General features: G+C 39.7%; 1 protein-coding gene across 1 annotated transcript in view; it reads right to left on the bottom strand.

The window, feature by feature from the left end:
- LOC116046776 (NACHT, LRR and PYD domains-containing protein 12-like) overlaps positions 1–14,816 on the bottom strand; it is an 83,834-nt gene that overhangs the window by 63,223 nt on the left and 5,795 nt on the right. Inside the window, exons 8-9 of the mRNA XM_035996641.1 lie at positions 12,914–14,675; positions 7,402–7,581 (exon numbers count right to left, since the gene is read on the bottom strand). Of these exons, the coding sequence (XP_035852534.1) occupies positions 7,402–7,581; positions 12,914–14,675 (1,942 nt within the window). The remainder of the gene's footprint in view (positions 1–7,401; positions 7,582–12,913; positions 14,676–14,816) is intronic.

Below are 14,816 nucleotides of genomic sequence, written 5' to 3'. Positions count from 1 at the left end.
AGAGCCTAACTAGCATCAGCGTCCTCCAAAGAAACAGATATTCAGAGCTGCATTAGTGCGGGATATTGCTCAGACTGTTGAACATACAGATGTCATGTTCTGCTTCAGCTCCTCCACAGTTTGGTTCTTGAACAAGGACTTTAAATCTGTGTGACCACCTCAGGAGCTCCAGCTAACTCACCCTTCGTGTTGCTCTTTTATTTTGAAGGTAACTTCCCTGTTTCCTGTCCAGCCAAGCTAACTGTGGCTAGCTTGGTGCAGCTCTCCTTCTGCTCGCCGCTGTGAACGATGTTCTTTTTCTCCAGAGACATTTCCAGGACAGGACACCGGGCAGCAGCCGGGACCTATCGACTGCTTGTCCGGTCAAGATGAATATCTTCTTCTTCCATTACGGTCCTGAATGCTGCGAGATAATACCTGAAACATGTCTGTTTAGTTCTATCTCCCCCCCCCCCACCAAACTCCATTATAAATCTAACAGTATAATGTAGTTGGACTTACAGGCATGTGTAAACATTGTTAAACATAACAAAGGAAGAAGAATTATGACCAAGAAAGTCATAAAAATCAAGTCCAGGCACTCAAGGTTGGTTACAAATAGTGATAAAAGGCCTTTATTAAATAGGGCAAGACATTAAAAATACACCAGCGTGTGTCGGTTTGAGCCTTCCTCAGGGTGTAGTGACACAAAGGGAACATCAGAGTGATTCTAGCTTGCAGGTGTGTATAGGTGAGAGCATGATATGCTCACCCTGGCCTCCAGGGGCATAACACCACAAACCCAATACACAACACCTGGTACACAAACCCAATACACAACACATGGTACACAATGCAGCACTAAGGCCTCCATCTTCCATCAAGCAAAATGCAGAGTACAGCCAGCAAAACATGGCAACATAAACTTCAGTGTTTTTACAAACATATAAAGGAGGATGGATGGATGAATTAGGAGGATGAATTACAAAAAAATTGTTAAACATGAATTTAAGTTTTTCTTATGAATCGTTGTTGCTTTCTGATTAATTCTGTCACAGGTACAATGTCGGACTCAAATGCTCGACTCAACTTGGAGTAGAAGGTGAGTTTGTTTATTAAAATATAAACAATCCAGGCAACGGTACAAATCCAACAGGCTGAAGACGTGGTCGAAAATACAGGCAATAGATCAGGAAACACTGGAAACAAACACTAGAAAACGCTGGAGAGTGAGACACACGAGGAGTAACAACTATCTGGCAAAGGGTAAGTGGACAATATATATATATATATATATATATATATATATATATATATATATATATATATATATACGGGGAATGGGAAGACAACTACACACAGGTGAATCACCTTACGGCAGGGGCAGATGAACATAAAAGGCGGGAAACAAACAAAGACAGGAAGACAAGTGACCAGGGATGTAACCAAACAGTGGATTTCAAAATAAAACAGGAAGTCCATGAAAACAAACAGAAAACATGAAACCAACTGAAACACAGAAACTTGACAACGACAAAAACATGACAAATTCAGCATAGCTTTATTTAAAGAACCCTTTTAACAGATAGAATCATAATGTGCTTTACATCAAAACATACAAGAAAATACATATTCAAAACTAAGTAACACAAAACAAAGGAAAGTACAAGTAAAGAGTAATTCATAAAGAGCAGACAGTTTAACTGCTGTACTTCCCCAGGTCTTGTCTTTATAATCTGTATTTTGTTTGTCAAAGAGGACACTATGCTGCGAGGTCTAATAGAGATAGATGGGCTCGAATGTTTAAATTGACATGTGATTTATTGGCAAAAATTATTAATGTTTGGTCTGTAGTGTGTGATGGTGAACAGACTGAACTTTGATTTCAGCAGCTAATCTTCAGTCAGTGTTTCTGTCCACAGGAGAGACTCTCAGTCCTGCAGAGGACACAGAGACACTGAGGAACCAGACCAACCCACTACACAATACATGGTACACAATGCAGCACTAAGGCCCCCATCTTCAATGAAGCAAAATGCAGAGTATAGCCAGCAAAACATGTGTTGGGACCGTCCAGGAGTGAGTTAAACATTATCTTGTCAAACAAAGGATTTCCAGCCAACATGTGCTCAGAGACAATGGGCCTGAGACAAAGAAGGCCTACTTGGAAAATTCCGATCCAGGTCTCCTCAGGAAAGATGGTTCATCACCCATTTTCTAACAACAGCCTGCATGCAGACCTTGCAGCCTAAAAGTCGCACCTAGGTGTTACTGCACAAAATGGCCGAAACACCAGGAGGTCCTGCATTCCCATTGGACCAGTGGACCCCAAACACAGCATGGGGCCTGAGACTATAAAACTGGCTTAGACACCAAAAATCTTCGTCTTTCATAGCAACCCCGTTGCTGCAGGAAGCACGCAAGCTTGTGCCAAAACTTCCACTTTCTGGCAGAAAGTGGATTTATCTCTCGGTGTTCTGGAAGAACACCACTGGATCCTGTAACACACATCATGTTTCAAAACTGCAGAGAGAACAACACGTTCTCTAGAAGGAAACAACGTTTTTCTTCTCAAGTCGACTCTAGCTCTCTTCCTTCTGCTCTTTTTGGAAGGAGAGCTTCCTCTGATCTGCTGACGAGTAGACACGGACCCCCGTTTCTTTCGTGGAAACCTACGGACAAACGGACTGAACACACAGTAAGAAGGCTTACGTCTGGGCAGAGATAAATAGTGTGTTTTATTAATGAGTAATTTGCTATTGCTGCTACTTTGTGTTACCATTAATGTGATCTGATTAATACAGCGCTACTGCTGCGCGTGTAATGTATTAATGTAGGATTGTGACCGCTGAGTCAAATCTATTCTGTGAATGTACTCTGATCACGGTGCATTGTTGATATGTTGTGTTGAATATGTAGCTAGCTTGTTCAGGCTGTAAATGCTACTTTCTACTTCTCCCACTGCTGAGGAGTTTTAGGTACTGTTAGATCCAAGTATATATATATATCTTTCTTTCCTACTTCTCTAACCTTTCTCTCACACACACATATATGAACACATAGCTAGTTACACACACGCGCTAAGGTGAACAGCTGGCCAACAGCGAGTCACATAAACTGCAGAGCGCGCACCGCTCCACAGTTCTGCGCTCCTGTGTGTCTCCCTCTGGTCAGCCACACGTGTGCAGACACGTTAGCTTAGCAGCTAGCCTATTGTTGGTAGCACATAGCTTAGCCTGAATGAGCTAACGGCTAATCTTAGGCCTAGCCTATCAATACCGCCCTCTTGGGGTGAAACAGTTTTGTGCAGCTCACAAGAGTAGCCATTTATTTTAGTCTTTGGCTAGACTACACCTCGTCACCCCCTACTCTTTCACACTCACTCTCTCACACCCACACACACACCCACACACACACACACACACACACACACAGAGGATCTCTCCACATGCTGTTTTGTTTTGCTTTGTTTTGTTGTACTTAAAAGAAACGTATATTGGTTTTAATTGATCAAAGGATTATTGATTGGCCATTGATAATTTTGATTTTAATAAATTCTACTATACGTTAATTAGCAGTTGTTTGTGATTATTTGTATACTTGTTGTATTAATTGCTGGTTAAACACAGGTCAGTGCTCGGATTTCACCCTTCCACTGACAAATGAGACTATTCCACAGTTCAATATTGGCCCCTGAAGTTCCAGGGTGGTGCCCCGTTTTGATTGTTTGTTGATTTGATAAAGTTATTAATAACCATATTCATAACTTTATTAATATTGATAAACATCTTTGATAATATGCCAATAATCTGATCTGTACCCCTACGTGTACCCAACACATGGCAACATATACTTCAGTGTTATGTTTACAAACATATAACGAGGATGGATGAATTACAAAAAATATGTTAAACACAAATTTAAGTTTTTCTTATGAATCGTTGCTGCTTTCTAATTAATTCAACATAGCTTTATTTAAAGAACACTTCACAGATAGAGAATCATAATGTCCTTTACATAAAAACATACAAGATAATACATATCTATATATCTATCTATAACTTTCTGTCTTTCTGTCTACAGGAGAGACGCTCAGTCCTGCAGAGGACACAGAGACACTGAGGAACCAGCTGACCAGAGCAAAAACCCAGGATAGAGAGGCTGAGTGAATGTGGTGTTGAAGGTGTAGAGGTGGATCAGTGAGTCAGAGGAGACTGAGTAGAAGGACAGAGAGCCAGCAGGACAGTCCACATACACTGCTACTCTGTTAGAGACAGAGGAGGAAAGGAGGGCTGTATAGCTGTTATTGTGCCAGACAGAGTAACCAACATCATCGCACCTCAGACTCCAGGACTGATCATTCCCTCCAAACACACAGTCTTTACTGTTTCCTCTCCTGCTGATTCCTCTGTAACTCACTGATATATAAACTCTTCCTCTCCTCTCGACCTCCCAGTAACAGCGACCAGTCAGACCATCTCTACACAGCAGCTGATACCAGAAGTCAAATCTGTCTGGATGATCAGGATATGACTGATCCTCCTCCACACGTGTCACCTCCCTGTTGTGGTCAGACAGTTTGAGTTTTCCGTTTACTGTGTTTGTGTCCAGTTCCAGTTCACAGACATCTGATGGAGAGAACAAGACACAATACAGCTGCAGGTTATCTGATGATTTATTAACAACTTTACTGACAATTACTGAAAGAAAATCATTTAAACTTCCATATCATATTCAGCTGTGAATGATGTTTAACAACCTTTAACTTCAACAATCCAGTTATAACAATTCATTCAGTTTATAAATCAATCTGATGGTGATTTACAGATTTACAGCTGTGTAGACTGAAAATCGACCTCAAAGTCAGTTTGGGAAAGTGATGCAATTCAACCGTGTCAATTTAATTTAGATTTTCTCCACTAGAGGGTGGTGTTTACCAATGTAAGCCTCTATGTAGAATATTCAGTAGAAGTTCAAGTCTCGTGAGCTGGGTGTCTCGTCACACTCCTAGTGTTTACCAATGTAACGGGGCTGTATAGGCAATGGGAATTAATTTAATTAATTAAGCCTCTATGTAGAATGTTGTCACTGCCATAACGTATGGAGGATATATTTATTCATAATTCAAATTGAAAGTCCAAAGAGAAAACGAAGTGAGATTAAATTAAAAATATTATTATTTTACTATGCTTCTAGGAAAAATCATGCCATAATTAAATTTAAAAAAGAAAAAGGAAACTGAAAAAGCAAAGTTGAAATGTAAAATGATAATTTGAAAATGTAAAGTTCAATGTAAAAAGTCAAATTTAAAATGCAAAGCTTAAGTATAAGCTACATTTATTTTTTTCTATTTGAGATAATAATAATAATTTATGTATTTCTATTTAAGCTTTTCCATTTCACATTTTGAGTTTCATATTTGATGTTGAAGTTTAAGCATTTATATTTAAGCTTTGCATTTTAAATTTGACTTTTTACATTGAACTTCACATTTTCAAATTATCATTTTACATTTCAACTTTGCTTTTTCAGTTTCCTTTTTCTTCTTTAAATTTAATTTTGGCATGATTTTTCCTAGTAGTGTAGTAAAATAATAATATTTTTAATTTGATCTCTTTGGACTTTCAATTTGAATTATGAATAAATATATCCTCCATAATAATGGCTTCCTATTGTGTTAAAGTATTAGTGGATGTGTTTGGTTTATGATGGCAGTTTTTGTAAATGTATAATAATATGATATTAAGGCATTTTGAGCACTTTAGTTTGATATTAAGGTAAATTGAGTAACTTAGTTAATTTGTTCAGTTATGAATATGTATAATTGTATCCTAAGAATGTGAAGCATACTTATTGTTGGATTGTATTTAATATGCACTAACTTTGTGCTTTCATTTCTGTTTGCAGAGCCTCAGGTTCACAGATTTAGTCTGAAGTGAATAAGTGCCCTGTGCATTGCTGTGCCTTCAACCTAACACAATAAAATGCAGTAAACTGATACTGGGGTCCTGTCAAATGCATTCGACCGATGTACCAAAGCTAATGTTCATACCAAGATTCAGCAAAAAGTTCATTAAACTTCATCCAGTTTAGTGACAGTCAAAAGAAACAAAGTTAGCTTTCTGTTGGCTAGACTGTCAATGAAATATATTTATTAGTTCTGTTGGATCACTTTGTTCAGTTTGTTGCGTTTGCGTATCATCGTACTTCAGTCAAGGAAACGTAAAAATCTAGTGTAACATGCAGATGAGTTCTCATGAATCAAACTTTAAACACACTCACACTTCCTCAGACCAGGTCTCAACCACTGCAGTTCACGATGGTCCGTCCTGCAGGAAGAAACAAAGTCAGAATCAACTTCATACACCTTTACTCAGATCCTCCATTAAACATGAACCAGAGTTCATCAGTTAGGGACAGAGAAACAGTGGGAGAGCTGCTGTTGTCTGTCCATACCTGAGAATTTCCAGTCTCCAGTTTGGATCTTTAAGTCCAGCTGACAGCAGCTTCATTCCCGAGTCTCCTGGATGATTGTAGCTCAGGTCCAGCACTCTCAGATGGGAGGGGTTGTAACTCAGAGCTGAGGCGAGAGAAGTACAGCCTTCCTCTGAGACCAGACAGCCTGACAGACTACACACACACACACACACACACACACACACACACACACACACACACACACACACACGTCAGAACTCTAAAAATTAGTTTCATGTTAGTCATATACAGCTGTCCACAGTTTAAAATGACTGTCATCAACACTAATGGAGTGTAGTGTTGGTTCAGGCAGATCTTTTTTCCATATAAACAGATCCTTTGGTCCCCTAAAATATGGGATCCGACCATAATTCCTGCATAGTCCATTCAACATAGCTGTGAATACTCTGAAATTGCACTTTCAGCACATAATCATTAGTTCATTTAAAATGTATTGCCAAAATAACACAATGGTGTCATTGTACAGTATATATACATATGAACCTAACTGTATATCCAAGTCCAGTTTATGTGCCGTTTTGCAACTATTAGGTGCTTGAAACCATCGCACCTCCACAGTGACATCATGCCACCAACACATCCGTTCTCAATGAACTGACTACCTGGGGGTGGGGTTATGTGTCTTACTATGAAAGGTTTGTTCATGCAGTCATTCAGTTAGTGTGTCTATTAAGAAAATAAATGAACGATATAGAGCACTGCTGATTCTGTCTTCATTGAACCAAAGAAATACCATGAACCAAAACAATACACTGTTGACACGCTCCCTGGTCAATCCTAGAGGACTAGAGGACTGGGAGCTGAGAACTGAGGACAGAGCTTCACATATTCTCTCTGAAATATTGGCCTGTAGTCAGTCCAGTTAATAACACATATATAGAGAAAAAAATAGCTCAGAGGGTCATGGTTTTCAAATAACTGAACACTAACCTGAGGGTTTCAAGTATGCAGTGTGGACTCTTCAGTCCAGCCGACAGCTGCTCCACTCCTGAATCCTGCAGGTTGTTGTTACTCAGGTCCAGCTCTCTCAGACTAGAGGACTGGGAGCTGAGAACTGAGGACAGAGCCTCACAGCTTTTCTCTGACAGGTTACAGCCACTCAGTCTGAAGAGGAATCAGCAATACATAAGAAAACAATTACAAACAATGGTTGTTTTGATAATGAAGATGTCAGATTTAACACATAAGAACCCAGACCTATTCCCCCTTAAAAGGAAATTACGGGGGGCATTAGGGCTGCACAATTAATCCAATTTTAATCATGTTCACTATTTTGGCTTCCCATGATCAAATTCACGTGATCGAGCGATATTTAAAATGCGTCATTCCATTCATACAACGCTCCGTATCAAAGTTTTTTTTTCCCCAAAGCTCCGTAAACCACTGTCTGATCACGTGCCTCCATGAGCCAATCAGAGTTTTTCCCTGCACTGCGCAGCTTAGTTTAGATGTAGACAGTCACAGAGGACAGGGTAACGTTAGGAAAATTCCACAACAGATAGCAGTCGGTCATACACTGTGTGCAAAATTATTAGGCAAGTTGTATTACTGAGGACTTATTGTATTGTATTGTAACACATACATTGCTCTGTCAATCAGAAATGTTAATAAACCTCAAATCTGAATATTTAACAAAGGAAAAGTGACTTTTGGTTTTCTCAGGAGAATATCTGTGTGCAGAATTATTACGCAACTATTAGTGTGCAGAATTATTATGCAACTAAATGAAAAAAAAATGTTTTTTCCCATCTCACTTGTTTATTTTAATTTCTTAGAGTAAGAATAAAACTCAAAATGGTCAAATAAACACTTCTGATATTTCAAGAAATATTCAGTGACCAATATAGCCACCCTTATTTTCAATAACTGTCATGAGCCTTCCATCCATGGAATCTGTTAGTTTCTTGATCTGTTGATCAACTTTTTTTGTGCAGCAGCAACCACAGCCTCCCAAATGCTGTTCAAAGAGGTGCATTGTCTTCCATCACTGCAAATCTCATGTTTAAGAAAGGTTCTCAATGGAGTTTAGGTCAGGTGAGAAAGGAGGCCATGTCATTATTCTGTCATCTTTAAGGCCTTTGCTGGCTAGCCAGCAGTGGAGTACTTGGATGCATGTGATGGAGCATTGTCCTGCATAAAAATCATGGACTTCTTGAAGGAAGGATATAGACTTTTTCCTGCACCACTGCTCAAAGAAAGTATCTTCTAAAAACTGGCAGTGGTTTTGGGAGTTGATTTTAGGTCCATCTCAACCTGAAAAGGTCCAACTAGCTCATCCTTAATAATAGCAGCCCATACCAGTACCCCACCTCCACCTTGCTGGCGTCTGACTCAAAGTGGAGCTCTGTGCCCATTAGTTATCCAGCCATGGGCCCATCCATCTGGTCAGTCAAGAGTCACTCTCATTTCATTGGTCCATAAAACCTTTGAAAAATCTGTCTTCAGATATTTCTTGGCCCAGTCTTGACGTTTCAACTTATGAGTCTTGTTAAGTGGTGATCGTGTTTCAGCCTTTCTTACCTGGGCCATGTCTCTGAGCACTGAACACCTTGTACTTCTGGACACTCCAGGTAGGTTGCATTTCTGGAAAATGGCGGCACTGGAGGTTAATGGGTTCATGGTAACTTCACGTTTAATTCTTCTCAAGTCTCTAGCAGTTAATCTGCGTCTTTTTTTCTCCACACATTTCTTGTGACCCTGTTGACTATTTGCAACAAAACGTTTGATTTTTTGGTGATCACGCTCAATATCTTTGCTACTTCAAGAGTGCTGCATCCCTCTGAAAGGCATTTTAAAATTTTTGACTTTTCAGAGTCTGTTAAATTACTTTTTTTGCCCATTTTGTCTGAGGTAAAGAAGCTGCCTAATAATTATGCACACCTTGATATAGGGTGTTGATCACTTAGGCAACACCATCCCTCATTACACAAATACACATCACCTGATAATGCTTAAATCAAATTAGCATTCAAGTTTATATAGCTTGGAATTGGAAAATATGCATGAAAATGACAATAATGTCAAAATACTCACTTGCCTAATAATTGTGCAAACAGTATAAGTCGGTCACAAGGTTCACCAGTTTACCAGTAAACGCTAAACTAAACATTTTGTCCCGTCTGTGTTGTTTTTCAGACAACAGCAGTGACTAGTGCTAGTTTGAGTCTTTTAGCTCATAGCTTTAGCAGCAGACTGTTGTAAGTCCCGCTGTTGTAATCCTCTACTGTGAAATATAGTCACACTACACCGTTTAGCTGTCAGCATTTTAGCCGTGTTTAATCCAGTTACTACTGTAGCTAATGGTAGGCTAACGTTACCTGCTGTGTAACGTGTTATTAGTATTTACTGTAGCTAATGGTATGCTAACGTTACCTACTGTGTAATGTGTTATTAGTGTTTACTGTAGCTAATGGTAGGCTAACGTTACCTGCTGTATAACATGTTATTAGTGTTTACTGTAGCTAATGGTAGGCTAACGTTACCTGCTGTATAACGTTTTATTAGTGTTTACTGTAGCTAACGGTAGGCTAACGTTACCTGCTGTATAACGTGTTATTAGTGTTTACTGTAGCTAACGGTAGGCTAACGTTACCTGCTGTGTAACGTGTTATTAGTGTTTACTGTAGCTAACGGTAGGCTAGCGTTACCTGCTGTATAACGTGTTATTAGTGTTTACTGTAGCTAACAGTAGGCTAACGTTACCTGCTGTGTAACGTGTTATTGGTGTTTACTGTAGCTAACAGTAGGCTAACGTTACCTGCTGTGTAACGTGTTATTGGTGTTTACTAGCGTGATATGCAGCAATGTTTCTGATGCCTCTAACGTCTGTTTTGGAGCATCAGAGCGCAACGCAGACATTTAAGTGGCACCGTAATCCGCGTTGCTATTTCGTCCGGTAGATACAGGGCACCAGTGCCCTATTGGCACCGGATTTTAACATTCACAGTTAACGTGAACAGATAATTGCGTTGCCTGTATCTTTTAACGGCAAAGGCGCATGTGTGGAAAGTGGTCGCACAACAGCTGAAATGGCATACTCCTTCATAGTATTCTTCAACAAAGGAGGAATGTAGCACCATATGGATGTGAAAGCAGTTAGCCTATGTGGCAGTAAGATTTGTTTTGGTTAAAATTACCAAATAATCGTGAAAATTAATTGTGATCTCAATATTGATCAAAATAATCAGGATTATCATTTTGGCCATAATCGTGCAGCCCTAGTCGGCATAACACAGACTAAATAGACTACATAGAACACATTTCTGAGATTTTCTTTTAAATAACCCGCTGTAGTGTCAGAGATCTGAAATGTGACATATATGTCACATTGGGCGTTAAGAGTAAATTTTTTCCTAATTTTCTCATTCATCAGCTTGTCTTTTTGCTTAGTTTTACAGATTTGTCTTTTAATTTGCTGTTTTACAACATATGTCAACATTACAACTTTACTTCTGAAAGTTGACATCAAAATATTTTTTTAGATCCAGTGAGAGTGAGTTGTACTCTTGACTATGTGTGGCCTGTTGACTTCCATAAATCCGTTGTCTGACCTGCTCCAGCAACAAGATTTGTCATGAGGTCTAATTGTACAGTAGTATGAGATCAGGGTTACACATATATCATCATACCACTTGCCAGTGGCAATGCTTTCCTCTTTCCCCACCCTTTCATCAACAGATCCTCTGCTTCTCTGAGCAAGACTAAAAGAAAATTAAAATTACATTATAATATGATATGATAGATATAGGGCAGTAAAATCTTGTTTGTTGGTTTCCTATATATATATATTTACAAAAATTTATTAATTTGACATGATTTTTTCGTTTACATTTGGTTCAAAATGCTTTGAATTGAACAATACAAAATATGTTAGTTCAATATTATTGAATCAGCTAAATGAATTGAGCAGATCATTATAACTTTTCTTATTGTGACACGTGTCACATTAGGTTTTCCATGACTCTTTAAAGGTTAAAAACCCGATGTGACAAATATGTCACAACATTTACCTAATGTGTTTTATATCAATTTGTTCAACAAATGTGGACAGAACAGGTTAATGTTAATATATGAGTTGTTATGTAAGCATTAGAAACTTTAAATGAATCTTACCTTAGAATCAAAGAAAAATGCTTTAAAAAATTGGCTAGTTCTGTCAAATCTGTTGACGATGCACACAGTCATCTTGGAAATGTTGTCATGGATACACAAATTGACAAACTGTCACATGACCACTACCAGGATGTTCCATCAGTGTCACTAAGGGGCTCCATGAGTTAAAATCAAGGATAAAGCTGAATGAGAAACTTTCCAGAACATTTAAAGAGTGTGTAACACGTGTGTCACAGTGGGTCCTTATGGGTGAGAGACGTAACCTCAGAGTAAAACATTGTTTGTGATTCTGTGAGAATGACTGATTGTTATTTTGCTCTGTTGCAGAACCTCGCCAGTCAGTGAAGTTGCACTTGTTTGTCATTCCTCTCATTGACAGTGCAAACAGATGCAAACAGCTGAGCGTTTCTACATTCACTTATGACTAACTGTCAGAGTGGAAATGAGTCTTCTACTATATGTGCGCCCAGCTCCATTAATAAAACAGAATCAGCCATACGTACAACTTAAGGGGTCATGTTGATGATGTTGTTCACCTTTTAAACATTTAACGCAGTAACATTTACTCAGAGAACATTTATACTGACCTTCTTTTACTTAGAATTTAATTAAATTTGTACAAATGTATTTGTAAATGAGTAAAATTTCTTTAAAATAACAGTAGTTTTACTTGAGTATATTATTCTAGTACTCTTTCCACCTCTGCCTGACTCATTCCTTCATAGTCCATTCAACATAGCTGTGAATATTCTCATGTTGAAGCTGAGAGTCTGCACTGTAAGCACATAATCATTGTTCAATTTCAAATCCAGAGCCAAAATAACAAAATGTTGTCATTGTCCAAATACATTTGGACCTAACTGTATATCCAAGTCAAGTTTATGTGCTGTGAATCAAGACATTACAATGTTGACAAGCTCCTGAGTCAGCTCTCTCTGACTAGAGGACTTCTAAACCTCATTCACTCTTTTAATCTTGTTTAGTCAGTCCACTAAATAATTATCATACAAAGAAAATAACATCTCAGAATAATTGAACACTAACCTGAGAGTTTCCAGTCTGCAGTGTGGACTTTTCAGTCCAGCCGACAGCTGCTTCACTCCTGAATCCTGCAGCTCATTGTTACTCAGGTCCAGCTCTCTCAGACTAGAGGACTGGGAGCTGAGAACTGAGGACAGAGCTTCACAGCTTCTCTCTGACAGCTTACAGCCACTCAGTCTGAAGAGGAATCAGCAAAACATAAGAAAACAATTACAAACAATGTTGTTTTTTTTCTAAATTAAGATAAACTCCATTTAATCTGGATAGTTGTGTGTGCACGTACAGAGCTTTGTTGGAGGCTTTGACCACTGGCAGCAGCCTCAGAAGAGCCTCCTCTGAAGCAGAGTATTTCTTCAGGTCAAACCCATCCATATCTTCTTCTGATGACAGTAAGATGAAGACCAGAGCTGACCACTGAGCAGGAGACAGTTTATCTGTGGAGAGACTTCCTGAACTCAGGGACCGTTGGATCTGCTCCACTAAAGAACGATCATTCAGTTCATTCAGACAGTGGAACAGATTGATGCTTCTCTCTGCAGACAGATTCTTAGTGATCTTCTTCTTGATGTACTTGACTGTTTTCTGATTGGTCTTTGAGCTACTTCCTGTCTGTGTCAGCAAACCTCGTAGAAGAGTCTGATTGGTCTGCAGTGAAAGACCCAGGAGGAAGCGGAGGAACAAGTCCAGGTGTCCATTTGGACTCTGTAAGGCCTTGTCCACAGCACTCTGGTAGAAACCTGTTGATGTTGTTTGTTCTTCTGACAGCAGGTTGACTCCAGAGTTGGTGAATGTCAGATGGACATGAAGAGCAGCCAGAAACTCCTGAACACTCAGATGGACGAAGCTGAACACCTTGTCCTGGTACAGACCTCTCTCCTCTTTAAAGATCTGTGTGAACACTCCTGAGTACACTGAGGCTGCTCTGATATCGATGCCACACTCTGTCAGGTCTGATTCATAGAAGATCAGGTTGCCTTTCTGCAGCTGCTCGAAAGCCAGTTTTCCCATAGACTTGATCATCTTCCTACTCTCTGGACTCCAGTGTGGATCTGTCTCAGCTCCTCCATCATACTTGATGTTCTTCACTTTGGACTGAACCACCAGGAAGTGGATGTACATCTCAGTCAGGGTCTTGGGCAGCTCTCCTCCCTCTCTGGTCTTCAACACATCCTCCAGAACTGTAGCAGTGATCCAGCAGAAGACTGGGATGTGGCACATGATGTGAAGGCTTCGTGATGTCTTGATGTGGGAGATGATTCTGCTGGCCTGCTCCTCATCTCTGAATCTCTTCCTGAAGTACTCCTTCTTCTGTGGGTCAGTGAACCCTCTGACCTCTGTCACCATGTCAACACACTCAGGAGGGATCTGATTGGCTGCTGCAGGTCGTGTGGTTATCCAGAGGCGAGCAGAGGGAAGCAGTTTCCCCCTGATGAGGTTTGTCAGCAGCACATCCACTGAGGTGGACTTTGTAACATCAGTCAGGATCTCAGTGTTGAGGAAGTCCAGAGGAAGTCGACACTCATCCAGACCGTCAAAGATGAACATGACCTCTTCAAACCTGCAGATTCCTGCTTCTTTGGTTTCACTAAAGAAGTATTCAACAAGTTCCACCAAGCTGAACTTTTTCTCTTTCAGCACATTCAGCTCTCTGAAGGTGAATGGAAATGTGAACTGGATGTCCTGGTTGGCTTTGTCTTCAGCCCAGTCCAGAGTGAACTTCTGTGTTAAGACTGTTTTCCCGATGCCAGCCACTCCCTTTGTCATCACTGTTCTGATTGGTACATCTCTTCCAGGTGGGGTTTTAAAGATGTCTTCTCGTCTGATTCTTGTATCTGGTCTGTCTGGTTTCCTGGATGCTGTTTCAATCTGTCTGACCTCATGTTCATCATTGACCTCTGCAGCCCCTCCCTCTGTGATGTAGATCTCTGTGAACATCTGATTCAGAACGGTTGGGTTTCCTGCTTTAGCAATCCCCTCAAACACACACTGGAACTTCTTCTGCTGGTTAGATTTAAGTTTACGCCTACCACCTGCAGCAGGATTTCCTAAATAAACACAACAAAGAAGATCAATAAGTCAAAGAACATATTTCAACATTTCTCAGAGAATGAGTATATTTGGATCCATCTCTGGAGACATTAGTAAAGGTCCCATTTATCCAGCATGTTAAATCTTTAGAGAAACCC

The sequence above is a fragment of the Sander lucioperca genome, chromosome 21 (genome assembly GCF_008315115.2).
Source record: "Sander lucioperca isolate FBNREF2018 chromosome 21, SLUC_FBN_1.2, whole genome shotgun sequence".
Taxonomy (NCBI): Eukaryota; Metazoa; Chordata; class Actinopteri; order Perciformes; family Percidae; genus Sander; species Sander lucioperca.
The sequence above is the reverse complement of the archived record's forward strand: the minus strand, read 5'-3'. Positions and strand labels throughout refer to the sequence as shown.